Source organism: Rattus rattus, chromosome 2 (genome assembly GCF_011064425.1).
Source record: "Rattus rattus isolate New Zealand chromosome 2, Rrattus_CSIRO_v1, whole genome shotgun sequence".
NCBI lineage: Eukaryota > Metazoa > Chordata > Mammalia > Rodentia > Muridae > Rattus > Rattus rattus.
Window position 1 is genome coordinate 171712773 of NC_046155.1, and position 27723 is coordinate 171740495.

At 52.7% G+C, this 27723-nt stretch overlaps 2 protein-coding genes across 2 annotated transcripts; one reads left to right on the forward strand and one right to left on the reverse strand.

Moving 5' to 3' along the window:
- The first annotated feature begins 447 nt into the window (after positions 1-447).
- Ccdc61 (coiled-coil domain containing 61) lies at positions 448-19334 on the forward strand. Its single transcript, XM_032894339.1, has 14 exons — positions 448-707; positions 6455-6613; positions 6849-6931; positions 9259-9413; positions 10838-10993; positions 16037-16247; positions 16332-16414; positions 16862-17022; positions 17109-17184; positions 17623-17777; positions 17863-17941; positions 18114-18174; positions 18835-18907; positions 19038-19334. Exons 2-14 carry the CDS (start codon positions 6466-6468, stop codon positions 19133-19135), a joined length of 1539 nt encoding a protein of 512 aa, XP_032750230.1. The 5' UTR covers positions 448-707; positions 6455-6465; the 3' UTR covers positions 19136-19334.
- A 445-nt stretch (positions 19335-19779) lies between these two features.
- Pglyrp1 (peptidoglycan recognition protein 1) lies at positions 19780-25915 on the reverse strand. Its single transcript, XM_032894340.1, has 3 exons — positions 24853-25915; positions 20849-20970; positions 19780-20060 (listed from the first exon to the last, which is right to left on the reverse strand). Exons 1-3 carry the CDS (start codon positions 25101-25103, stop codon positions 19882-19884), a joined length of 552 nt encoding a protein of 183 aa, XP_032750231.1. The 5' UTR covers positions 25104-25915; the 3' UTR covers positions 19780-19881.
- Between the last annotated feature and the right edge of the window lie 1808 nt (positions 25916-27723).

The following is a 27723-nucleotide window of genomic DNA, read 5'->3' on the forward strand; positions in this document are numbered from 1 at the left end:
CTCGACCTGACTGTACAGTTGAGAATATCCTCGAAGCTTCCGGACTTGGAGGCCAGGACGTTCCCTTGAACTCATACCACACTCCATTCCACCCCTCCCTTCTCTGTGGGCCCCGCCTGCCTTGCAACGGGGTGGGGGGCGTGGGGGGCGGAGTTAAAATGTTATTTCCGGGATCCTCCCTCCTACTCTAAGGGACCACCTTTTTTCTTATGATTGGCAGCATGTCTACCCAATAATCAGTGGAAGAAGAAATACGCCTTGGAGATCTCCTCACACGTGTTAGGAACGCCTCTTCAAAATAGACTAATTGCAAACTTCGGAAGGCGGGTTCTCCTGTGGGGGGCGGGACAGAGTGACGGGCATTCGTTTTGACTTATGGAAACATGACTGCCTGTAAGGCCCTACCAATCAGAAGTGAGAAGCCCGGATGTGGGCGGAACTGAAACTTCGGCGGTTGAACCGGTCGTGAAGAGGGCGTCTGTGGCGGTGACCAGCGAGTACGCGGCTGCGGGCGCGGGCTCCAGGCGCGGGCTCCAGGCGCGGGCATTGGGGAGTCCCCGGAGCACAGGTCCTTTCACGCAGGTGGACGCCAGAACCTATGCAAGCTGGAGATTTCACAGGGTCTTTAATGCGCTATGTTGTCGCTCCCGATATACGCGGCTAGAACTTAGAGGTCCCTTACCGAATACTGCACTAGAGCTTGTGAGGTAGAGCTTTATTTTGTATCTTTTGCACCCCACGGGTTGTGAGAGGTGGGGTTGCTGAGATGCCGCGAGTTCAGAACTTGAGTTGGTTTGGAGGATGGGGGCAGATGAAAACAGGGCAGGAGGTCTCTAGGGTTGAGGGTGTGTCTACCCTATGGACAAGAGGCGTTTACTGTGTGCATGCTCTGAGCAAGTAACTTTACGGGAAATCACTTTTAACTCTCCCCGCTTTCTTTGCAGTGCCAGATAATAAAGTTAGGCGCGTTAGTCAATAGTTCTACCACTACTGCTGAGCTCAAGAATGGATTTTATGTTTTGTTTTTGAGACAATGTCTCACTTTGTCCTTGAACGCATAGAAATTATTGTGCCTTCACGCAAGTGTGTGACGGGGGTGGTGGTGGTTCATATCACAGGATGGATGTGTAGTGACAGTTTTGGAATTTTGGTTCCTTTAAAAAACATGGGAATGTTATAAGAATATGTTTTCGTTTTAATCCCAGGTGTACCAGTTTTGGACTGTCCGCAGCTTACTATGATTTGCCTCCTGCTCTAGCAGAAATATGGTTTTGCCAGCTCCTGATAATTTTTTCGATTGCGTGACATTTGGAATTCTGGGAGCTTTTTGGAGAGCATATAAATGCTAGGGCCCCCAAGAAGCGTGTGTGTGTGTGTGTGTGTGTGTGTGTGTGTGTGTGTGTGTGCCTGTGTGTATGTGTGGGTTGTTGGTCATTTAGGAAGGTTGGTTGTGGTTTGTTAGTAGCCGAAGTCAAAGAAGAAACAAAAGGAAAGAAATTAGATTCAGGGATTTTTGTTTCTCTCCTATCTAGTGTTAGGGGGTGAAACTGGACGATAAATTCGGGGGTGGGGTGGGTATCAGAGGACAACATTGTCGAGTCGTTTCTCTCCTTCCACCTTAATGCGGGTTCTAGGGGTCAAGCCCAGCTCTGTGTTTGTGCATCAGGAAGCTTTACCCATTGAGTCATCTGGACAGTCTCTCTGAATGAACTCGGAAGCGTCATAGCAAACTCTACAGTGGTGCACACTGTAATCCCAGGACTGGGGAGCTGGGGTGGAAGAACTGACAGTTTGAGGTCAGTCTGAGCTACAGAATGAGTTTGAGGCTGGTTTTGCCTACCTAGGGAGATCTCATCTCAAAACGAAACAAATCAAGAGAAGAGTGTGGGCTCTGGTATCTGTTTACCCAAGTTTGAGCCTTGGCACTGATCCTGGGACCCACTACTAAAATCATTCTGGCTTTGGGCAAGTTCTTTAATCATTTCATACCTAAATTTCATGTTCTGTGGAATCACTTTTTCTATTCCACTTCCCTCACCTGCTCACCCTGTAGTGACTGCCAGGTATCTCTTTCCCGTATCTATCTCTGCACAAACTCCACGCTATATCCAGTGTGTGTGGGGTTGTCGGTCATTTAGGAAGGCCAGCTCCTCTTTGCTTGGAAGTCCAGCTGACATGCAGTTGCCCCCAAACAATTCTTTGGGGTTTCTATTCTTACCTGACAGAACCTTCCTCTCAGGTACTTGGCTTGGTTCTTTACCACTCCTTCCTTTCCCTCCCATGTTAAAGAAAAGTGCACACACACACACACACACACACACACACACAACACACACACACACACACACACACACACACACACACACACACACGTTAGGGTGAGGATGGACGGTGAGGGGATTTAGCTTGCCTGCGGCTCTGGCTTTGATCCCCAGGTCTGAAAGCCAGGTGTGGTGGTGAGCACCTGTGATCCCAGAGTTTGGGAAGTGGAGGCAGAAGGATCAGGAATTGAAGCCTAGCAGGCAGTCAAACCCTGTGTTCCTTCCTCTGTTTACCCCTCCTGCATTCTACCTGCTCTTCCCTGGGCCCCACAGGTCCTGCCCACAGGATCTCCAGGTAGTGAGGGCTCTGTCTTCCTCCCTCTCCACAGTCCCACACCTTTGGAAATGACTTGCTTGCACTATTGGGGACCACGCGGGTCTCGGGGTCTTTTGGATGTGGCAAATGCATGCTTTATACTGCTGTTTGCCCTTCTGCCTGGATTGGCTTCCCTCAGATGCCTGAGTGATTTCCTCACTCTTCAAGGGTCTCAGTCCAGGGGCTTCTTGAGGCCTTGCTGGCTGCTGTCGAGTCACCTGGCTTTTCTTCCTCTCGTTCGCCGCCACCACATCCTTCATTTATTCCTTGGGATTTCTCAGATCTGCCCACTAGTGTGTGGGCTCCTGAAGAACACACAGGTGTAGAAATAGTTACTATCCTTCCTCTGGTCTCCCCATGGTGGGAGTTGAAATATTGAGCTGGGAGGGACTCCTTCCTGGAAATGGAGTCAGCTGCAGTAAGAAACTGGACATATTGTGGTGCCCCTAGGGGCCTTGGAGCTGAGACTGGAGAGTGTCAGGAATGACCTTGCAGGGCTTCCTAGTGCCAAGACATGATCCTTGGCCTTCCTCCATAGGCTGGCAAGCAGGTCTATGCCAGGCCAAGGTGCCGAAGAGACAGGAAGAAGGACAATTAGAAACGTTTGTTTTTATTGATCTGTATCTCAAGGGACTGGAGTCCTGTACGAGACGGTGAAGTGCTGTACGGCAGCCCTGGCCCTAGTCTCTTACTTGTGGATTCTGGGAAAGCTAGCCATGCTTGCAGGCTTTGGGGAGGAAGCTTACGTGGCCTCTGGGCTGTCAGCTGAGAGTGGGTGGTAAGGGCAAGTACCCGGCACCTTACGTGATGACTGACTTAGCCCTCACGGCAGTGTACAAGGTCAGCGCTCCTGTCCCAAGTAATACACACACACCCATGCACATGTGCTTGAGCACGCCCTGCTCCAGTAACTGGCGTTTAACCCAGGGTCTCACACATGCTAGGTAAGCCCCTACTACTAAGCTACATCTGTAACTTTTTTTGAGACTGGGTCTCACTAAGTTACCCAGAGTGGCCTTGATCTCCTGTTGCCCACCCTGGTCCTAGACTTTTGATTCTACATCCCAGCCTGTTGCTGGCAGGCCTTGACCCCAGGCCTGGCTTTATCTTCACTTCACTTTACCACAAAATGGCAAGTACCTTACCTCTGGCATACTGGGGAGTGAGGGAGGAGCTTTGATCTGAACCTGTGAGTTTCCAGCCTGCGGACTGATTGAAAGGTGTAAGCCATGCTTGAGTCAAAGCCTGTGAGTCAGTGAAGCCTGTGAGTCAATGCTCGAAGAACCTTGGGAAGGAAGCATAGCTGGATAGTGAGTAGGAGAGGGCTGCTGATTCTAACTGTGGGAGCCTCAGTTTCATGGTCTGTAAAATGGGGGGATGGTTGTAATGTCTACCAGAGCAGTAGAACTAGGATGAAGCATTGAGCTACTAAGTGTGTTTTGGGGACACTCTGGGTGTGCTGGGAAGCTGCAGGGTACACTGTAATGGTCTAGATTGTGGGGTGTCCTACACTTGACCTTAGCAGAAGGCACAGCAACCATGTTCAGTGGGCTTTTGTTGTTATGCCCCCGGGGGGCCAGTGTTGGGGAAGGGCAGGGTGGAGATGGAGAGAGCTCAGGCCAGCTCATATTCTTGCAGAGTTGGGGAGGCCAACTCAGAGTAGGTGGCGGTCAGGCTGTTGGGCACAGTGTGGGACATTCCTAGGAGAACCCAGTAAGGCTGGAGATGGGTGCGGGCATGAAGTGGTTTGTGGGCGGGCAGCCTAGGGTAGGCGGGGACAGTGATTTGCCCACGATGATGGTGGGGTGTGGTGGGTTCTCTTTCCTCCTGAAATGTTGGAGCCCAGTTTGGGAGGAGGAGCCAGGGCAGGGACCGTAGCTCTGGGAAAGAGATTGAGATTCCCTGAGTGAAAGATGGTGAGCAGAAGGCTGGGGCTGGAGACTGTAGCTTGTGTGAGAGCAGCCCCAAGAGGCTGTGGCAGAAGTGGGTCGGGGGGTCCCACTGAGACGTGATGTCAGGGGCTGGCAAGGGCGGAGCCTCCCCACTGGGATGTTGGTCCGAGGGGATTAGAAGAGGGGTCAGGATGGAAGTCAGCAACCAGGATGAACTTCCCAGGATGAACTTCAGGTCCCTTAGCAAGGATGGTGTGAGCAGGAAGAGGCAGGGAGCCTCAAGGCAGCGAGAGGGGCTGGGCCTGGATAGTCCCAAAGGTGGGGAGAGCTGCCCTGGGTGAGAGGTGAGAAATGTGCCTACCTGTGGGGCGGGAACAGTTAGGTACAGTTTGGGCAGAATTCAGGTAAAATACGGGGAAATGGAACACAGGCAGAATGTGGGGTGTACGTGGGCTAGAACTTTGAGTGGGCAGAATCGAAGCAGAATAAGAGGGGGCATGACAGTTCAGATAGAAAATTCAGGGGGCGGGGTCCTAGGAGAATGTGGAGGTGGAAGGCAGTGTAGGGAGAAGCAATGTGCTGGTTCCCCCACGCCTCAAGCTGGGAGAATAGAATGAACTGGGAGTCAGTGCAGGGGGAGGATCTGGCTTCCACCATGCACCACACCACAAGGGACAGGAAGTGGAGGTCTGCCAGGAGAGGGGTCCTGAGACTGGGAGAGGAGTGGGTGTTGGGAGCTCTGGCTAAGGAGGGAGCTGTCCAGAGTGTAGGCCTGGTTTGTGGAGTTCTTGCCTGGCAATAGCTAAGGGACAGTTTCTAAGCCTCCAAGAGTCGATGGGAGGGAGTGTAGTTGTGCACTGGGAGAGTGGATTTTAGGCCTGTTGTTATTCAGAGGGTGAATATTTGGGACCTAAGGGGTTTTGGGTGGGCACAGGATGCTTGGTGGTGCTGTATGACCCAGGCGATGCAGGGTGGAGGACAAGGTCAGTTTGACAGTGGGGACGAGGGAGGCGGTACCTTGAGCACATGCCCCAGGAGTTCCTCCTCCAATGCTGTAGTAAACAGCCGTGGTAGCTGCCCTGTGCTATGGTGGCAGATGCTGAGGTCTCTGGGCGGGGCCAGAGATTGATACTCCAAGCTTTAGAACTCCTAGAAAGTGGAAGCTTAATTACTAGAGGTTTCCAGATTTATAAGCCTTCCACTAAAAAACATTCCAGAAACCAGAGTCCCAAGCCAACACGGTGGCATGTGTGTTTTTTCCAAACCTGTTCCCAAACCAAACCAAACCAAACCATAACAGGAGGCCAAAGCTACCACCACCACTGCCACAAAGTTAGCGCTTTGTGGTGGTGCTACGTTTTGTTTTGGGGATAGGGTTTCTGCTTTGGGATCTTGTTATGCAACCCATAACAGAACAGGCTGGTCTCAAACTTTTGGCAACATTTTCTGCTTCTGTCTGAGTGCTGGGATAGCTGGTGTGCACCATCATGCAGAGTGGGGAGTCAGTTCCTGGATCTACTGTTCCTCTCAGAAGGAGCTCACTGTTCTGCATCTCATTCCTTGTCTGAAAGAGGAATTTAAAAATGATGCCTTCCTAGCAGAGCTGTTAGTGAGGATTAAAGTGGATATCAGCATATAAAGCACAAAGAACTGTGCTGGGTGTGGCCATCCCAGCACTTGGGAGGCTGAGAGAGGAGACTCCTACGCTCTGAGCCAGAGTGAAACCCAGTCTCAGAAGACCAAGGTCAGGGGGCTGGGCTCAGTGATTAAGGGTGCTGGCTTCTCTTCCGGAGGACCTGCTTCAATTCCAGCACCCACATGGTAGCTCACAACTGCCTGTAACTCCAGTTCCAGTGGCAACGCTGTCTTTGGCCTCTGTAGACACCAGGCGTGTCTTTACATCTCCGTCTTGTCCCCGTTTTCAGGGACCCTGGCCATGGAGCAGCCAGCTGGCCTGCAGGTGGACTACATGTTCCGGGGTGTGGAGCATGCTGTGCGGGTGGTGGTTTCTGGGCAGGTGCTGGAGCTGGAGGTGGAGGACCGGATGACAGCTGACCAGTGGCGTGGAGAGTTTGATGCCAACTGTGAGTGTGCCTGCTGGGGTGGGCTCCTGTCCCCTCCCCGGAGCTCTCCTAAGGCTGAGGCTGAGCCAAGCTGTGCTCTTGCCTCTTCTCAAGCTCATCAGAGTGGGGCGGGAGTGTGGGTCCCATCGGTCTGGCCAGAGGCAATGAGGGGTGGGCAGAGCTGGAGAACGTGAGCATGTTGCCTGTGGACTGGGCAAGTGGTCAGACCTCAGGAGGAACTTTTCTTTCCACTCAGTCATTGAAGACTTGACTCACAAGACCGGGAACTTTAAACAGTTCAGCATCTTCTGTAACATGCTGGAGTCAGCCCTCACGCAGGTAAGGACCAGCCTCAGGGGTGGGAGGTTACTGGTCCCTAGAACTTGGGGTGCGAGGCTGGGATGGTTACCTCATGTGTGCAGGGTGCTTGGCCTTCAGAGCTTCTTTTGCACGTGCCAGTGGGTCCGAGTCTGGTGACAAACAAACCAACCAACCGACCAATGTATTGCTGGGGGTGTGGCTGCGGGGCAGGTAGCTCGCTTAGCTGCTAAAGCCTCTGGTTGGGTCACCAGCACCTCGTGACCTGCCATGGTGGTGTACGCCTCTAATCCCAGAATTTAAGTGGTGGTGGTTAGAAGGTCCAAGGTTTCCCTTACCTACATAGTGAGATGGAGGCCAGCCTGGAGTGCAGGAGACCCTGTCTCAAAATGATAAAACAAGTGTTGAGGGGAGCCGGAGCCATGGCAGCGAAGAGCAGTGGCTGTTCTTCCGGAGGACTCGGGTTCAGTTCCCGGCAGGCACCTCAGGCAGCTCACGACTGCCTGTAACTTCCTCCCCAGTGGTTCTTCCGACCCCATCTAACTTCTGAGGGCACTTGCACTCACATACATACCCCCTCCCAGAATTAAAAGCAGAATAAATCTTAAAACCAAAAGAGAAAAGAGAAATAGATTCAGGTCCCAGGGAAATGTAGAGAAGAGAGGAAGAGCCACCCCGTGTTAATGCTCTTGTTAGGAGATTGGTGAGGGCTGGCGAGCTGGCCTCGCAGGTAAAAAGGTGCCAGCTTGGCCAGCCTGGCCACCCGAGTTCCAGCCCCAGGTCACACTGGGTGGAGGGCAGAACAGAATACTGAAAGCTGTCTCTGACTTCCACACGGGGCACAAGAACGCAAGCATACACTTGCATGCATACGTGCACGACACACACACTAATATTAAATAAGTACGCAATAAAGTTTATATTAGAGTACATTTTCATGGAGTTCATACTTTTTTTTAAAAAGAATTCTGAACCTTTTTTTTTATTTGCTTGAGACACTGTCTCGTCATGTAGTCCAGGCTGCCCTTTAACCCCTTGAGCTTACTGTGTAGCCAGGGATGACCCTGAGTTCCTCATCTTCTTGCTTCTGTCTTCCAGTACCTGGACTACAGGTCAAGGCAGCATTTTGTGGCCTTTTGTATGTAGTGCTGGTGGCTCATGTGGCGCTGGGCTGGAACTGAGGGCTTTGTGCTTGCTGGGCGAGCATGAGCCCCAGCCCAGGATTTTGGAGAAATGGTTCAATGGTTAGGAGAACTTCCTGCTCTTGCAAAGGGCACAGTTGGTTCCTAGCACCCACACCAGGTGGCTTACAGTACTCTACAGGTAGTGGGTGCTGGGAATCGAACTCAGGTCTTTTAGAAGCACCGCAGAACTGTTAACCTTTGAGCCATCATCTCTCCAGCCTCCTGGCTAGCATTTTTCAGATAGTGGCGTGCTTGTGTGCACTAACACACTGATGTGCACAGGTATAGCCTCTGGAAACTTAGTTGCCAGGGGCATTGGCCACCCCATCAGGTGGCTCCCACTGGATGCCTGACATCTCGGCACAGGGGAGGTAGAGGCAGGAGGAGCAGAAGGCCACCCTTAGCTACAAAGTGAGTTCAAGGTCAACCTGGGTTACATGTGACCCCATCTCCCCTAAAACTAGAAAACACTTCAACTCCAAACCACACAAAACCTTTGCCTGGGATGTGTGATCTGCACTACTCTAAGCCGTCCTTTGTCTGTGCAGGAGTGACTGTCATGAGTTACACAGAAAACCCAAATGTTGGTCCACTTCATCCTTTGCTGCCACTTGCTTGATTCCGTTCTTCCTGACCCCCTTCTCTCTATTTCCCCTTCCTCTTTTCTTTCTATCTTGTCTTTTCTTTCCCTTTCCTTTCTTTCATCTCATTTAGCCCAGGCTGGCCTTAAACTTGCTATGTGGCTGAGGATGACCTTGAACTTCTGACCCTTGTACCTCCATTTCCCCAGTGCTGAGAAAACAGGCATGTGCTTCCACGCCCAGGCCCACACCTAGGCTTTGGCTGAATTTCTCCTCAGGGATCAGCACTCACCAGCACTTTGGCCTCGTTATTGTGGCTGTGCACAGCAGGAAGGGCATGTGTTGTTTCTCTTAGGAAAATGGTTTGGCCTGGTGACCCTGTGCGTGTCTGGTAGCGGCACAGACTGGCAGGTGTGAGGTGCTTTGGTAATAGGATCTCTCCAGTGTATTCCTCCAACCATGACCAGCCTCCTTGTCAGGAAACTCAGGCACCCTGTGATCCGGCACAGGTCTGGAGGGTGGCTGTGGTCCCAGGGTACCTATGAATGTCCTGGGCATCACCCCTCCTCCTCCTCTCCCACAGAGTAGTGAGTCTGTCACTCTGGACCTGCTCACCTACACAGACCTGGAGTCTCTGCGCAGTCGCAAGCTGGGGGGCCGTGCGGGTGCCTGCCCCAGGTCGGCCCAGCTCAACTCCAAACGCTACCTCATCCTCATCTATTCCGTGGAGTTTGACAGGTGGGCATGGGGCTGGCTCCGGGCCCAGGCTGGTGGCAGGGGTGGGAAGAGTCCCGGTGTCTGGGGTGGTTTTACTTCACCTGCAGAGTCTGTGGGCGCTGTGTCATTTTACGGTTGCGACTGGCTGCAGGTGACAGACGGTCAGGACCTCTTGCCTTACTGTATGCAGTTGAACCAGCCTTGCACATGGTAGACAAGTGCTCTGTCCCTGAGTTACAGCCTTTTGAAACATATCATTTATCACACAGCTAGCCATCCAGATTGCAGCTCAGATTCCTGATAGGGACGTGAGAGCTTTCTGTTTTGTTCCTTGTGTATTTGAAGAAGAAGGGACAGGGCTGTATGAGCCCTCAGCTGATCGTTCATAGTTGGCCTAGAGGTGGTTGTATCCTGGGAACTGAACCCCAGACTTCTGGAAGAGCAGCCAGTGCTCCTGACTGCTGAGCCATCTCTGAAGCCTCTTCCTTTAAAAAGTTTTAAAATTTCTTATTTTATGTGTATGGATGTTTTGCCTGTACGTGTCTGTATCCCACCATCTTTGCCTGCAGAGGCCAGAAGAGCATTAGGTCCCCTGGGACTGGAGCTAAGTTGTGGGTGCTGGGAATGGAACTCTGCAAGAACAGCATGGGTTTTAAACGTCGAGCTTTCTCCAGTCATTCTGCGCCCTCCACCTTTATTTTTAAAGAGAGTCATGCTATGAAGCTCAGCCTGGCCTCAAACTCATGGCAGTCCTCTTGCCTCAGCCTCTTGGGAACTGGGATTACAGGCTGGAGCAAGCACACTTAGCCAAGAATGGCTCTTGAGTTGCTGGGCAACAGAGTCTGTATGTCCTGGTCCCTGGGCTAGTGATCGGAAGCTGGCAGTCCTACAGGACCCACATGTTGGAGCCCCATCTGCAGGCATCGGCCATTGCTCTGGCTCAGGGCTGCCTTAGCTCAGGCCAGCCAGTGTCTTCCCTGGAGAGGCTGGGGCGGGTTGTGCTTGAAGATAGCTCTTCCTGTAGAGCTCATGTGACAGGGCCTCCCCTGCAGACATGACAGACAGCCAGACAGCACTGTCCAGCCAGGTGTCCTCAGAATCCTGGAGGCAGAAGCTCAGAGGCACCGGGCTTGACTGACTGGCACAATGGTGTGTGGGACAACGAACCTAGAATCAACCGCTTTCCCAGCACTCGGGAGGCAGAGGCAAGCAGATCTCTCAAGTTCCAGGCCAGCCTGGTCTATGTAGAGAGTTCCTGGACAGCCAGGGCTACACAGAGAGACCCTGTCTCAGAAACCCAAACAAGCAAGACCTTCAAAACAAAACACCAAGAGTACAAACTCTTGGCGACTGCAAGGGCTTGTATTCTTAGGCTCGCAGACCTGTGCTCTCGGGTGGGTGGATCTTGGCCTCTGAGATGCCACGGTTCTGATCCCCTCTCTCAGGATTCACTACCCGCTGCCCCTCCCGTACCAGGGCAAGCCTGACCCCGTGGTCCTGCAGGGCATCATCCGCTCACTGAAGGAGGAGTTGGGTCACCTTCGAGGGCTGAATGGCGGCCAGGATGCTCGGGAGACAGAGATCTGGCATCTGAGGGAGCAGTGAGTCTGGGGAGTGTGTGGTGGATCGGGATGTGGTGGACGGGACAGGCACTGCCCATCAGCTGTTTCCTTGGGAACACTGGCTGTCTTCCTCCTGAGCCCTGCCTCTCTCTGCCCTTGGTTGGGTGCTGGGGATTCAGCAGTGATTGACAGCCCTGGCTCTGTCTTCCTGGGCCTCTGTACCAGTGAGGGAGATGCACAGATGAACATTCAGCATATGGGGGGCACAGAAAGAGTTGCAGAAGCATCAGCAAAGGTGATGTAAGGCAGGCCGGCAGGGTGGGCTGAATAACTGAACTCTTGGTGTTGCCCGGCTCCCTGCCTGGGGTACCTAGCCCAGTGGGAATGGATGTTAACAGGAACCACATGAACATGTTATTGGATGTGGATGGGTGAGGAGCAGGCAGAAGAGCAGCCGTGACCTGGACCTGCTAGGTCTCGAGGTGGGTTAGGTGGAGGGGTTAGGATGAGTGTGCTAGGTAGATGACACAGCATACGCAGGGTCCCAGAGGCAGGTGGGACTGTGCTGGGAACGGGAAGAGACTGGAGGCTTCTGGGAGGCTTACTGACTCTGCTGTGTTCTGTCGTCTATAGGCAAGGGTTCGGTCTCCACCTGGAAATGGCCAATTCTTTAAGGAGGACTAGGGATATTAAAAAATTAAATAATCTCATTGTATCATGTGCATGATGAGAGTACGTATGTTTTTGGGTATACACACCATAGCATGCGTGTAGAATCAGTTTTCTCAGTCTATAATTACATGACTTCCATGGGTCAAATTCAGGTTGCCAGGCAAGCATCACGGACTGGCAAGTACACTGAGCCATCTTGCTGATCCCTTTTTCTTTCTTTTGAGGCAAGGTCTCAGGTGTTCAAGACCGGCCTCAAGCTCTCTGTAGTAAGGAATGGTTTATTCAGTGCTGGGTATTGAACCCAGAGCACCATGTATGTTAGCCAACCAAGTCATGTTTCAGGCCCCATGTTATTTGTTGTAAAATTTATGCTGTTATGTATTTGTGTCTGTATGAGGGTGTGTGCACATGTGTAGATCCTAGGGTTCAGAAAGCAGCTGTCGTTGGGGATTTAGCTCAGTGGTAGAGCGCTTGCCTAGGGAAGCGCAAGGCCCTGGTTGGTCCCCAGCTCAAAAAAAAAAAAAAAAAAAAAAAGAAAAAAAAAAAAAAAAAAGCAGCTGTCCTCGCAGCAGCCCTGTGAGACAGACACTGCTATCATCACCAGGTTCCAGTTCAGAGATGCTAGGGGACTTTCACAGGGCACACAGCAAATTTCATGGCCAGGCTATACCTTGGATGCAGCAAGAATCTTGGCACTGTTGGCACATAGGTGCTAGTCCAGACTGAGTGCCAAATACTACCAGAGAGGAATGGCCTTCTCTTGAGGGTGGGGTTTTACAGGCTAGCAGGCCCCATGGGTGCTGCTGATCAGAGGTGAGGTGGAGGAAGGACGCAGTGGGAGCCTGGGAACCTCATCCTCCATCCAGGCCACACCTGTATGCACCTCCCAAATTGGCCATAAGGCTTCGACCTCTACCCATCCACAGTACTGTCGAGGGCACCTTGAAGTCTCCGAGCTGGTGGCGTCTTCCCCATCCTGTTCTGACCTGCCGGTCCCTCTTTTTCTTGGAGACCAAGTTTTGCTATGCAGACCAGGCTTACCTTGATCTGTCGGCTCTCCTCCCGCTGCTCTGAGTACATGTGTGTGTGTGTGTGTGTGTGTGTGTGTGTGTGTGTGTGTGTGTGTGTGTGTGAGCTCCCCACAAGGAGCTCCTCAGGAGGAAGCTGCCCCACAGGGGTGGTCCAGGCAGAAGGCAGAAGGGCCTCGCTGACAAGTGCCCACTCTACAGAGGCTGGTGGTAGGAAGGGCATGACGGAGAGTGGGAATTACTGCTGTGTCTTGCTCAGTGTGTGTTCATTGTATGTGCGCACGTGTGTGTGTGTGTGTGTGTGTGTGCGTGCACACACAAACCTACTTTAAAAACAAAACTATTTTTATGTGTTTGCTAGTTAGGCAAGGCTATCCCTGACTCTGCCTCCCAAGTACTGAGATTATAGGTGTCCACCATGCTCTTGTCTTGTTTCCCTCCTTCCATCCTTGTATGAGACAGGATTTCTCTGTAGACCAGGCTGGCCTCGAACTCAGAGACCCACTTGCCTCTGCCTCCCAGGTGCTGTGATCAAAGGTGTGTGTGTGCCACCACATTTTGCTAGTTCTTGAGACTGATGTCTTATTACGGGATGATCCAGGTCCACAGTTCTTTAGCTCTCGTTGGCTGGAGTAAAGAATCGTGTCCCTGAGGCAGGTTTCCCCAGGAGTGCTGAGGGCCGAGTCTTTCTTTTTGTTCATCTCTGACAGAACACAGAGTTGGCTCCTGTTCCCCACAGAAGGTAGCTTAAAACATTGGAGTTGGTTGCTGGGCACGGTGGTGCACGCCTTTAGTTCTAGTACTGTGGATGCAGAGGCAGGCGATGGTTCTCTGTCAGTTCTAGGCCAGCCTGGTCTACAGAGAGAGTTCCAGGATAACCAGTTATACACAGAGAAACCCTGTCTCAAAAAACAAAACAAAAACAGCAGCAACAACAAAACAAAACCCCCAAACCAAACAACAATGAAAACAAAACACTACTGGGTCAGAGACGGCTCACCCTGTAAAGGTGCTTGCCACCAAGCCTGCTGCTTTGAGCTCAGTCTCTGGGACCCGCGTGTAGAAGGGGAGAATCAGTTCCCACTCATTGTCCTCTGCTCTACATGAATGCTGGATGCGGGTGTGTCTTGCGCATACACACAAATAAATGCAATAAAAATAAAACCAAATGAAAAACCACTACAAGTGTATTCTGTCTCCCCCTGGAGGCCAGTGTCTGAAATGGCGTTCACTGGGCTGTGGCGCAGGCGCTCCTGGGCCATCCTCCTGGGCCCTTGGGAGAGCCCCTTTTTTGCCTCTCCAACACTTGGGGGCTGCAGCTGTTCTTTGGTTTAGGCCCTAGCACTCTGGCCTGAGCCTCTGTGGTCACGTCCCCTCCCCTCTTCTGTAGCTAATCTCAGGTTGTGATCTGCCCTGACAATGGGGGGGGGGGTCCTTTCATCTCATCACTCATATCAGATCTATAAAAGTCGCTTTTTGCCAGATAGTGGAATGTGTGAAGGTTCCAGGAGAAGGCCTTGGGTGTCTTTGGGCACGTGGCTGGGGCGGAGTGGGGGGGGGGAGGCAGTAATCAGCTCGTAGCTGTGACCTAATACATTTGCTGCCGTGATTTCATGTTGGTGTTGTCTTTGCCAGGTAGGCCTGTTCATGTCGGTTCTATATCCTTTTGGAAGGGTCCCAGGAAGCTTTTCTTTTGTTATTTAAGTCCCAGACATAAAACCCAGACCTTGTGCATACTAGGTGAGTGCTCTACCACTGGTCTATACCATACTGGGGGATCTAGGCAGGGGCTCTACCACTGAGCCCCGCCCCCAGCCCCTCACTGGGGGATTCTAGGCAGGGGCTCTACCACTGAGCCACGCCCCCAGTCCCTCACTGGGGGATTCTAGGCAGGGCTCTACCACTGAGCCACACTCCCAGCCCCTCACTGCGGGATTCTAGGCACTGAGCCAGGCCTCCAGCACCTCACTGGGGGTTACTAGGCTGGTGTTCTACCACTATTTTTCCAGTATGTTTTATTATTTTATCAGGAGGTAATGTTAACATGATCTGTTGTTGCATTTAGAATTTTTTTAGTAGAAAGAGCCAGAAGACAAGGACAGTTCTAGAAAAGGAATATACTGTCTGTTCTTACTTTTTCCTTGATTTTACACCCAGTTTTTTTTTATGATGCTGATAAAGCATAGTTCCCAAGGAAAGTAACAATTTTTTAAATGACTATTTTTATTTTATGTGCATGGTGTCTTGCCTGCATGCCTATCTGCATGCCTGTGAAGGTGTCAGATCCTCTGGAACTGGAGTTACAAGAGGTTGAGAGCTTCCACGAGGGTGCTGGGAATCAAACCCTGGTCCTCTGGATGAGCTGTTGAGCCAGCTCTTGGGGCACAGTAACAATTGTTTTCTTTATCCTGAGCAACACCAATTGCACTCACTGGTGAGACTTTGACTGCATGTTAGATGTCTTTGCAGCCTCTTTTGCCTTGAATCTGTGTATCCCACTTGCTAAAACCCTGTATTCCAGTCACATTCTGCAGTGTTATTCTTCCTTTGGTGTACATTTGTGCCTTTGAGCCTGTTGATTCCCCTACCCCCCTGACCTTGGCGATAGTTCCTGAGGCAGGAGGATTGCTGGGACTCAGAAATTCAAGATCGGCCTGGGCAGTATAGCCAGAGCCTACATAAATTATTTTCACATAGTTCCAGAGTCAAAAGCTGGAGAGAGGGGTACATCCAGAGAAGTCCTGTTTCTCTACCTGTACCTCTTCTCTCCCCATAGGCAGCCCCTTCTTTATTTGAAAGTTTTTCATTTATGTTTTTAAAAGTCAAACCACCTCAGATCAGTTTCAGCCTCTCCTTTTACAAAAGAGGACTTGGTACATATATCTGCCCTGTGTCAAATAGTGGAAATCCGCTCTCCTTTTCATGGAAGCACTTCTCTGTGGATGCACAGGGAAATTCAACTAGTTCTCCATGGATACTTGCTTACCTTTGCTTCCCTGTTTATAAGCAGCAGGGAAGGAAAAGCCTTGGGTATGTGGCGTTTTTGTAAGGGTCTTTGAGCCGGGTAGTGACCTAATCAGTTTGGTTTGGCTGGCAAATAGAAGATTTGTCTGGGAAAGGTTTGGAGATGGAAACAAGGTCAGTTGAGCTGTGCTCGCTGCAGGCATCTTTTAGCCAGGTCACCATGTCACTAGGGCTTGTATGGGGGTGGGCGAAAGTCGAGTAGCTTCAGTATCCTCCTTGCTTCAGAGTGAGTTGATAGGGACAGACTCCTTCCAGGGGACTGTATTCCTCCTTCCTGGGGGACCTTAGGAACTGCCATCTGTGGAGCTCACAGAGTACTCAGTTTCCCTCTCGCTCTCCCTCCCCCCCCACCCCGCAGGGTGACCCGCTTGGCGTCAGAGAAGCGGGAGCTGGAGGCGCAGCTGGGCCGCTCCCGAGAGGAGGCTCTGGCAGGGCGGGCAGCTCGCCAGGAAGCCGAGTCGCTGCGGGGGCTGGTGAGGGGCCTAGAGCTGGAGTTACGGCAAGAGCGTGGCCTTGGGGGTCGGGCTGCTGGCCGCCGCAGCCAGGATTGTCGCCGACTAGCTAAGGAGGTGAGGGAGCGGATGCGGTGAGGGGGCGCTGCGGTGGACCTCGGCCTGCTATGGACCTCGGCGGTCCCTGTTTTCCTTCCGCAGCTCGAGGAGGTAAAGGCGTCAGAGCGCAATCTGCGTGCTAGGCTCAAGACTCTGAACTGCGAGCTGGCTATGTACCGAAGGGGGTGAGAGGCGTGGCTCATGGGGAGGTGGGGCTAAAGGAGGGGTGGGGTGAGAAGATGGCTTTGGGGTGGTGGGCGGGGCCTGTGGAGAATTAGGTAGGGCCTGGAGGTACAGTGTCTGGTGTACAGTGGAGCCTGAGCGCTTAGTGATCTCAGGTAAGATTCAAGGAGCTAACTGCTGAACTTGATTGGCGGAGAAAGGGCTTCCAGGGAGCTGTGAGAGAAGGAGGACCTCGGAAAGAAGGGTCGGTGAAGGTGTTTGGATGTAGGGAAGTAGTGGCAGGTCCTGGAAAAGAACTTGGACAAGATGGGGTATAGAAAGGTATCTGTGAGCTGGGTAATGTTTGAGGAGATAGAATGTGGGCCTCAGGGTATAGAGGAGGTGCGTGTGGCACCAGAGTTGGGGTGGGCTAGTGAATGGGAAGCTGACAGTGGACTCAATGCTCCCAGGAGACGCACCTTGCCGGCTGGAGCCAGGGAGGACCGAGCTTTATCATCTCGGGAGCGCTCCACGTCTCGTGGTCGCACGGTCACTCGCTCCTCATCTCGGGAAAGCAACCGAGGAGCCCGGGGTCACGGCCGGCCAGCACACCCTTCACCCTCACCTACAGGTCAGTGACCGCCCCGCCTCTTGCTGTGGGAGAGGCAGACAGGTGCCGGCCGGTATGCAAGCCAGCCTTCTCCCTACATTGTCTAGGTAGTCGTGTGCCCCGATTTGACCCCACAGCCTTCGTGAAAGCCAAAGAGAAGAAGCAGAGAGAGATCAGGATGAAGTAAGTCAGTGCCAATTTCCCACCTCTGTTCTGTGCTCGGTTCTTACTTCAGTTCCTCTTCCCACCTCTCACCAACCTGTAGCTAAGCCTTGTCTCTTCTCTGGGCTCCCACTTCTTTCCCTGCTCCGTCTCCTCTCCTCCATTTTCCGTATGGAGCTAACCTCTTGGCTAACTCTGCTTTCCTCTGCTCCCATCTCCTCCCTTGGTCCTTCTTTCTTTCCTTGTCCCTGTTACCCCTGCACCCCGATTCAGCCCCCTTTCGTGGTCCCGCCCTCTCCTGACCTCGTTTTGCTCTCCTAACCCGTCAGGTGCACTGCTCATTTTCCCACCCTCACATATCAACATCTCCAAGTGACCTCTGGCTGGCCACCACTCTGGCTGTGGCTGGTTCCAATACCCGCAGTAGTTGGTGTACATTCCTAGTCTCTGGTTTTCTAGGCGGCAGCAGCAGCAGCAGCAGCAGAGGAACCGAATGGGCAGTGGAGGAAGCGGGGACGGTCCATCTGTCTCATGGTCTCACCAGACTCGGCCCCCAGCTGCTGTGACCGGCCGAGGGGATGCAGCTAACCGCTCCCGGAACCGCAGCTCCTCCGGTAACCAGCTATGAGAGGCAGTGTGGCTGCGGGCGGTGGGCGGGCCATGTGACTCCTGGGCCTCACGCCCTTCGTCTCCCCCTAGTGGACAGTTTCCGCAGCCGCTGCTCGTCAGTCAGCTCCTGCAGTGAGCTGGAGGATTTCTCCCAGTCAGTTTCCAAAAGGTAATGTTTGGACTCTGGGGGAAGACACTTTGGAAAGGGTGCCTGGGGAGAGTGGAAGCAATCTTTTTCAGGGAAATTAGGTGATGGAGGTTGGAGGTCTTAAAACCACGAAGTGGGTCAGGAGGGAGGTGCCAAAGATGCTCTGTGGTCCTCGATTGCCCTCTTTTTCTAGTCGTCGTTGCCGTGGCCGCGGGAAACCACCCAGCCCCATACCCTGGAGCGGGTCCAAGACGGTGAGGCTCATTCCCAGGCTGGGAGGTGGGTGGGGTAGTATACTAAGTCACAGAAGATCAGCCATCATCTGTATTGTATGATTCTGTAGCCTGGGGATACCAGGTTGTAGAGGGGAATCTAGAATGACCCTTGAAGAAGGGTGTTTGGGGGCCCTGAGCTTGGTGGGCAAAATCTTAGTGGCCACAGTATGTTGCTTTAAGTTTCGGACTGAGGATGTGGCTCAGTCGGTAGAATACCCCTCTGGTGAAGGCCCTGGGTTCCGTATAAAGAGGGTGGGTAGAGTGGCACTCAAACCAGCACTCAGGAGGTGGAGGCAGGAGCGTTCAAAGTCTAAGATCAGCTTTGGCTACCCAGTGAGTTTGAGGCCCACCCGGGGTACATGAGATCTTGGATCGAAAGGAAAAAGGAAAAAATACTCTCTTCTCAAATGACACCAGATCCTCACACCCGGCACCTCCTCTGTCACGACTAAGAGAGCCTGGTCAGCCTCTCTGTGCCTCAGACTTTTCCAGTTCACCTCTTGGATGGCTCTTGTGTCAGAAGGAGGTTCTTGATTCAGTGGTGACCTGTAGACCCTCAGATTCAGAGTCCCCGTGGGACTTGGGGGATGGGAGTAGAAGGGGGTTTCCTGACGCCTTTCCTGCTCCTCTTGTTACCAGAAGTCTAGCACTCGAGAACGCAGCAATCACCAGAGACACTTGACCAGTTCTGGGGGCTGGGTCCCCATCAAAGGTGAGACCAGGGTGTCCCATATTTGTCCCTCCTGTCCGCTCCTTATCTCAGAACCCTTTGGGGTGATAAGTTTATTGGTCCTTGCTGTACTGGCCCTTCATGGTCCCCACCCCCACCCCTGTTTTCACAGAGTACAGCTCCGACTACCAGGGAGCCGACATGGCTGAAATAGATGCCCGCCTGAAGGCTTTGCAGGAATACATGAACCGGCTGGACACACGGTCATGACCCTGGAGAGGTGGTACCCTGATTGCCCATTCTGCCATCAGGGGGTCTGGTGTGGAGGCAGTGCCCCTCCCACGTTCCACATCTCCTGGTGCTCCAGGGGTCTCAGGTGTGTGAGGCCCCGACTCCTCCCCCTCCCAGTAATGCATTCTAGGAGAAGAGGGTGTGTGTATTTTGTAAATAAATATGGTTGTTTTTGGGACCCCTTAGCCTGTGATTCAAGGGTAGGCCTGGAGTGGGCAGAAGTGAGGATGGGGTTGACAATTGGGCCCGAAGGTGAGGTGTATTTGGCCTGACTGACCTGGAGGCAGGAGGGCAGTGGTGAGCCGTGTCTCCAGAGGAGTTCAAGCAGGGTTAGATGTGCCTGGCTGCGTGGCGGGAGGGAGCGGGGGCGTCTTGCAGCATGGCCCACGTTGTCTGGTTCTTTTGAGCTTCTGTGGGTGACGTTGGCACCTGCCTTGTATTGATTCTTGGGCTCTCACCCGAGACTGCTAGGTTCAAAGCTGTGATGTTGATTCAGAGCCAGGCCCTCTGGGGTCTTAGATCAGCACTGAGCAGTTGGGTTTTCTGCACCAGTGAGGATGGCTCGGTGTGAGCAGGAGGAATGACTAGAGATGTGTGGAGAGGTAATGAAGGGGTGGCCAAGCTTCTCTGGAGCATGGTTGGGGCTGCGTCTTTATTGGGGTCACTGGGAAGGAGCAGGTGGTAGGAGGGATTTCAGGGTGGGAACTCCACAAGGTCTCAAGGTCTCACTCTCGGTAGTGGTCCCAGCTTTGGATGATCTCGTAGAGCTGGTCACCTGGAGACAGAGTGCTTTGCACATCCCGGTGTCCTTTGACCTCATAGTTGGACCTCAGGAAGCCCTCAGACACCCCACATTTCAGAAGATTTAGGGCAGCACGGAGAGCCCGCTTTGCAGGTGCCCGGTCTGCAAGGGGAGGGGCGAGATGTAGAAAGTTAGATGGGCTTTTTTGAAGGGTAGAGGTGGTGTGAGTAAACTGCCCTCTGTCTCAGCTTCCTCATCCATGAGGAGAAAATCAGGCATCTACCCATATGGCTGTGGAAGATAAATAGTTAACTCAATAAACCACAAAAGGGAGCCTAGCACAGGGGCCCCTTAGCAAGCATTGCCTGTTACGATTGTCACTTGGCCCTGGCCCTCCTCTGCTCCTAGGCGGCTGGGTCTTGTCCACACAATTAGCTGTCACCTGTGAAACATGTCTTAGGTTCCTAAGGAATTAACAGGTTGATTTGAGGCAGGGCCTCTCGCCCAGGCTGGCCTGGAACTCTTGTGTCGCAGAAGGGGATCAGCTTGAACTGATCTCGCTACCGGCTGCCAGGGCCTGAGATCAAGGTCTGCACCATGCTCTTTGGATCTGGGGCCTTGTGCATGCTAGGCAAGTATGCAGCAACTGAGCTGCGGGTACTACTGTGTTTTATTTTATTGAGACAGGGTCTTAAGCTCACAATCCTTTTGTTTCCCCCTGAGGACTACTGGTGTTACACCTGTATACTGCTGTTTTTGGCTCCCCCCTCCCCCCAATTTAGTGCAGGTCAGCTACTCCCAGCATAGGGTCTAAATGACCACAGTATCCAAAGAGAAAAATGAGGTACAGGACTTGAACTCTCTGACCAGAGATCATGAGCATAGGTGGCCGAGCCTGTAGGCGCCTTTACTCCCCACACCGTCCCCAGCCCAGGGCCTTGAGTACTTACGTGAGTAGTCGCCCATGAAGGTGATGCCAATAGACATGGGATTCCAGATGGGCCCTGTGTGGTCACCCTTGATGGTCCAGCCTCGGCCTTCGTAGACATGTCCATCCTCTCCAATGAGGAAGCTGTGAAGAAGGGGTGGAGCTTGATAAGGGTAGGAGGGGCCTCAGCATCCCTCACTCATCTACAGTATTACGGCAACCACACCCATTTATTGCACTGCTGTTCCTTTGCAGGAATCTTTGTAGCAGCTGGTGAGCTCCCCACCCCCATTTTACATGGAGTTAGAGGGTCCACGGTCATAGAAATCACATCATTAACCACACAGCAAACCGTCGCCTGTGGGGAAGGTTGGGATTTACTGTCTCCCCCTGCCTCCCCATGCCTGTGCACTCACCCCACCCCACATCAGCCCCCTGAGGTTGGCACTGCTGCCTTCCCACAGGCCAAACTGACAATTAGGGACCAGAAAGCCACTTACTTGCACAAAGCCACAGGCTCAGAGGGCTTCTGCCCCTCAGAAATCTGTCCTTGTGCCAGTGAGAGGGCTCATCCAGTAAAGGCCCTGTACTAAACTTGACAGCTGAGTTCTGTCTCTGGGACCCGTCAGGAGCCATCTAGGAGAGGCTGAGGCTAGCAGGTGACTTTCCTGGAGGTGACCCACGGTTTTTGCATGGTCTGCGATGGGTGAGCTCTGAGAGGCAAGGTCCCAATCCTTCATCTCAGGATTGCTTTGCAGCCGAGACGCCTGTCCTGTCACTATTACATGGCCTGAGGACTCCTGGGCATCAGCCCCCCCTACTGAGCAAATGCCCCGCAGATCAACATAAGGATGAACTGTCATGAATTAATGCTGTTTAGGTGAATTGCTGATTTTATAGAATTTCTGATTTGATTCAAATAATTTTAGGAAGAAAGTGTTAGAAATGGTTTTAGTTGGTTTGCCAGAAAGATAATAAAATTAGAATCAAGAGTAGAATGTGCCCTCCTCATACAATAGTAAGTAAAGGCTGCATAATGGGGAATACAGTGAGCTTTCAGTTACACTAAAGAGAGAAGCAGGCTTGGCACAAATGTGTGACAAAGAGGACATTCATTCTAGGTCAGATCCAAGGATGAAGCCACAGGTGAACACTGTGGTAAAGCAAGGCCTTGTAAAATGGTTGCTTTGAACTTACAGAATGAAACACTGCCTTGAACTTACTGTCAGCATCCTTCTGTAACTCCCTTTTTGTGTAACATGTTATCTATGAGGTAAGTTTCTAAGAACTTTTGTCTATTAAAAAGGTCAGAGAAAAGAAATAAAGTGTGGCTTGGGAAACTCTGGGCCATCCATCCACCCATCCATCCATCCATCCACCCACCCACCCACCCACCCACCCACCCACCCACCCACCCATCCATCCACCCACCCACCCACCCACCCATCCATCCACCCACCCACCCACCCATCCATCCATCCATCCACCCACCCACTCATCCATCCATCCACCCACCCACCCACCCATCCATCCATCCATCCATCCATCCATCCATCCATCCATCCATCCATCCATCCTCCCTCCCTCCCTCAATCTAAATGTATGTGCATGGCATTTGGGGCTCAGCCTCTTCTACCAAATGTATATGTCTGTTTGTCTGTATGTACGTGTGTAGCTGTAAGTGAATGTAGGTAGGCATGCCGAAATACCTATGGAGTTGATCGAGACAGGTGGTTGGGCCTGACCACCAGAGTGTGTGTGCGTGTGTGTGTATTTGCCTGTGTAAAGGACTTTAATTCTTTCGTTTCTCTCTGTACATGAAGAATTAATGAGTCCCAGACCTTTTGCCAGCAAGAGGTCCTTGAGCCAGAGAGGAAAGAAACCAGCGCTTGTTACAGCACAGATAATAAGATTACAAGGCCAGGGATCAAGGCTTCAGTCTTCATCCGATGCTGTGTCCCTTCCCGTACAGTTCCCACAGTTCCCGTAAGGTTGGGGCAGGCCCCCAGTGGGTCCAGCCTTCCAACAGGAGTGAACTGGCTGATTCCTGCAGGTTGTCCTGACCTCCACACAGACATTGTGCCATGTGCCTGCCCCCAGCCAAGTAAACGAGTGTGGAGTGCGTGTCCAAGGACGCTTGCTTTGGTCCAGCCCGCCTTGGCTCTGGGGTCCTCCCAAGCGTGATTGTGGACTCAAGGGTGGAGGCTGCATCTCCAGTGCTGGCCCGGTGGCAGAACTGTGAATCCACTCACTCGCCAAATCTCAACTGAGAGCCGCTCCCACATGGGGCACCTTGGAACTAGATCAGCAGCCTGGGTTGGGCGATAGAAGATTCAACCTCTGAGGTGCTGATGAGGCAGAGGATGCTGGAACTTGGAACCCAAGCCCCTGGCTGCCTCTTAGGAAGCCAGCTCAGGCCTGCCTTGCAGGAGACTGGATCAAGATGGGGACATGGGCACCCAGAGCTAGACTTAAGAAGCCTGGTGTCTTGGCAGGCCATTGGCTTTTATGAAAGATTCTCTCTGGAAGACTAGTGGACACTTCAGTATATGTGAAGCAAGCCTGTCTTCAGCACAGGGACAAAAGCCCTGTCACTTTAGTGAGATACCAGGTCCATCAGCAGGGAAGCCATCGGCTGACTCCTTATCCCCTGTGCATTATGATGCCCTAACATTCACACCACCTGGCCTTGGGTGGAGACACTGGACTTTACAGGGATGCCTGCCAACCTCAGCCACCATCATAAGGTAGGCATAGTCAAGAGCTGGAGAGATGGCTCAGTGGTTAAGGGTGCTTACTGCTCTTGCAGAGGACCTGGGTTTGATTCCCAGGACCCACATGGTGGCTCACAACTTGTAACTCAACGTCAAGGGGATCCAGCACCCTCTTCTGACCTCTAGGGCTCTTGCACACACGTGATGTACAGACATTTCACTGTGGTGTACACACACCCACATACACAGAAACATACACACACACACACACACACACACACACACACATACACACAGATGGATGGATGGAAGGAAGGAAGGAAGGAAGGAAGGAAGGAAGGAAGGAAGGAAGGAAGGAAGAAAGCAAACTAAACATAGGCAAGGAAAGAGGCTCAAGGCTGTGGCCCCAGTTCAGGCTTCCCTACACCCCACTTCAGTCCTAGGAAGGAACTGTGATGTTGGAGCCTTAGGATGATAAAATCTTGGGTGGAGTGGCCTGAAGACCCCTTTCAGGCTTCCGGCTCTCTGGCGTTGGCAGGGTGGGCTTATGAACTGGAACCAGCATTTCCAGTAAATTCTGCAGGCGATTTGGCTCTTAGCTCAGCCTTAGAAGTCACAGGGTTCAAATATTCCTTTTGGAAACAGGCCCAGGCATGACAGCCCGGCCTGTGACACTGGAGCAAGTGTGACAGATGGCTGTGTTCCTCAGTGTCCATTGAAGCAGACCCCAGCTCCTTTGTGGCCAGACAGTGGGAGCCTCTTTTTTTTTTTTTTTTTTTCGGAGCTGGGGGCCGAACCCAGGGCCTTGCGCTCGCTAGGCAAGCGCTCTACCGCTGAGCTAAATCCCCAACCCCCGGTGGGAGCCTCTTAACACCTGGGTCAATCTGTGTCTGTCCCTCACCCAGAATCTTCTGTGGATACTGTCTGACCTCAATCCTCACCCTGACTTCTGGGTCCCTGCCAACCCCACCCCCAGCCCCATAGATTTGGGGCTCCTGCCACGTGCTAGCCAGTTTCCTGGGTATTTGGTATTAGGGGCCATAATACCACTGGCCTTTGTGGAAGAGGAAGCTGGGCCCTGAGCATCTGTCCCTGGCAGCACTATGCCCACTGACGCTAGGACTTGTTACAAGGCTCAGTTGCCCTGGTGTTGTCCCGGAAAGGCTCGGACCTTTAGGACAGATATATATAAAAGTATAGCAGGGGACAGACACCTTGTGTGTGAAGCAAAGCCTGTCCCCTCTTAGAGGGGAGAAAGCCTCAGCACCCAAAGGCGGTGTGGTCGACCTCCTTCAGCCCACTCCGTACTCACTTGTAGGCTACATCACACCAGCCCAGCTGTTTCATTTGGTAAAGCTGCACATTGCGGGCCTGCTGTTCACAGGAGTCCGGGCTGCTGCAGAAGCTGCCGGCTGTGTGTGAGATCACCACGTAGCGGACTGGTTTCCTCAGGCCCTTGGAGCACTCGGATGGCAGGGCCTTCCACTCACTGCGGGGCACGACGAAACAGCAGGAGTCTGCCAGGCCCAGGAGGGCAGGGAAGAGAGCCCAGGCAAACAACATGCTGGACGTGCCGCACACGGCTGTCAGGGCTGTGTATGAGTCAGGCCCTGGCCCCGTGCACTTTATCTTCTGGGGAGGGTGGGGGTGCAGAGGAAGGGCTTGCTTCACATCTGGGCGGGACGTTCCAGCCCTCGTCTCAGAGTACCCCAGACTCAGCTTCCTGTGTTAACAAGGGTGGGCTACAGTGATGTAGGCTTTGCTGAGTGTGGGGTAGGTGGGGAGACAGGCTCTAGTGAGGAAGGGCACAAAGGACTGGAGCATCCAGAGGTTTTCTGGAATTTCCAAGGCTTGGATCTCAGTGGGGGCATTGTGTAACCTACCAGGAACTTGCATAGGTGAGGGGCCCAGGGCTTTGACACAAACTTCCTTCCTCCAGCTGGGGCTGGCAAAGGTGCCCTTTAACAATGTGTTCCTGTGTAAGCATCGCATGTAGCTTAGGATGACTTTGAACTCACTACTTAGCCAAAGATCAACTCCTGATCCTCTTGTCTCCACATTCCAAGTACGGAAGGTACAGGTGTACACGGCCACCGCACCTGACTGCAGACCCCCCGGGTCCCAGTCTGAAGATGCCCAGCCCCACGGGGCAGGACAGGAGGCTAAGTGTGTTGATGCCCATTTCACAGGTGAGGAAAATGCTTGGCGACTGGAAGTTGCTACCCAAGAAACAGCAGGCAGTAGTGCTCTCTGTCCAGAGTCAGAATCAGAGCCAGGGTGCCTGCATCGGATCTCCAGCCATTTTCTGCTGTGCGAGCCCACATTGACGACTGAACCTCTCTGTGCCCATTTGTCTGACTGCAGTATGGAGGTGGTAACAAGGTTTTTGACCCCCAGAGTTGATCAGAATGAACTGGGTCTCGGCCCTTGGGTGCCTGGCACATTGTGTCGTGTGTGTCACTACTATGCCCTCAGGTCAGCTCCTGTCTGTAGTGTGGTTTGCATGGGTGACCATAGCAGTTCTGCTCTGGAGAGAAGCGACTCTGGGGGCAGAGGGTCACATTCATTCAGGGCTTGCGGAGAGTTTTCACGGGGCTTCTGTCCCAACCAGATTCCCGTTCCCATGCCTCCTACACTAGGGAAATCAGGGCAGACAGCCTTGTTCTCTGCTTTCACTTTAAATGGTTTTGGGTGTTCCTCCCTTGGAGCCTCTCACGTTCTTTCTTACTTCTCTTCAGTAAATCTGTTTGCTCAAAAGTAAATACACACACACACACACACACACACACACACACACACACATTTATTTATTTATTTATTTATTTATTTATTTATTTTTGTTGTTGTTGTGCTACAGATGGAACTCAGGGCCTGTGTTTGGAAGGTGAGCACTTTACCACTGCCCTATGACACAGCCCCTCACTGGGGGAGTCTAGGCAGGGGCTCTACCACTGAGCCACGCCCCCAGCCCCTCACTGGGGAATTCTAGGCAGGGGCTCTACCACTGAGCCACGCCCCCAGCCCCTCACTAGGGGATTCTAGGCAGGGGCTCTACCACTGAGCCACACCCCCAGCCCCTCACTGGGGGAGTCTAGGCAGGGGCTCTACCACTGAGCCACACCCCCAGCCCCTCACTGGGTGAGTCTAGGCAGGGGCTCTACCACTGAGCCACACCCCCAGCCCCTCACTGGGGGATTCTAGGCAGGGGCTCTACCACTGAGCCACACCCCCAGCCCCTCACTGGGGGATTCTAGGCAGGGGCTCTACCACTGAGCCACTCCCCCAGCCCCTCACTGGGGGATTCTAGGCAGGGGCTCTACCACTGAGGCATGCCCCAAGTTCTGCTTTGTAATATTAAAACTAAGGTTCCTTGAGGTTCTTCTCTCTCACAGTTCTATAGAGTCCCCATGGGAGCATAGTAGACCATACATGTTCAGCATGTTCAGGTGTAACAAGGTAAGGGTTTTGATGGTGGAATCATCTGGAATAAGTGCAGCACATGCTGTCAGCAACAGTGAGGCAATTGCAGTTCACTGTAAGGGTCTGATAAATGACTAAAGAACATTACTAGTAGGGGCGGGTTTAAGAGCACTGACTGCTCTCCCAGAGGTCCTGAGCTCAAATCCCAGCAACCACATGGTGGCTCACAACCATCTGTAATGGGATCCGATGCCCTCTTCTGGTGTGTCTGAAGACAGCGACAGTGTAAGAATATCACTAGCATTGAGGATGACCCTCAGAAAAGGCTAAGTCAGGTCTGAGCTTTGGTTACACAGGGCCAGAATACATGCTGGGAGACCACTGAAAGGAGAGAAAGCAAAATGCAGGTGGAAGGCTGTGGGGAAGATAACAGGAAGAGGGGCTGGAGAGGCGGCTCAGTGCTCAAGGGCACTGTCTGCACTTGCAGGGGGCCTAGGGCTGCTCCCAGCTCCCACAGCAGGCACTCAGGGCTGACTGTAAGTCCAGCTCCAGGGGATCCAACCTCCTCTCCTGGTCTCTTAATCACTTGCACTCCTGTCTGTCTGTCTGTCTGTCTCCCTCTCCCTCTCCCTCTCTCTCTCTCCTGTCTCCCCCCCCACACACACACAGCAGGGAAGAGCCCCACGACTATACATCTGTTCAGTCACCTAGCAACTGTTGAGTACCTGTTATGTGCTACTGTGTACCATCTGGGGTCCTGGAC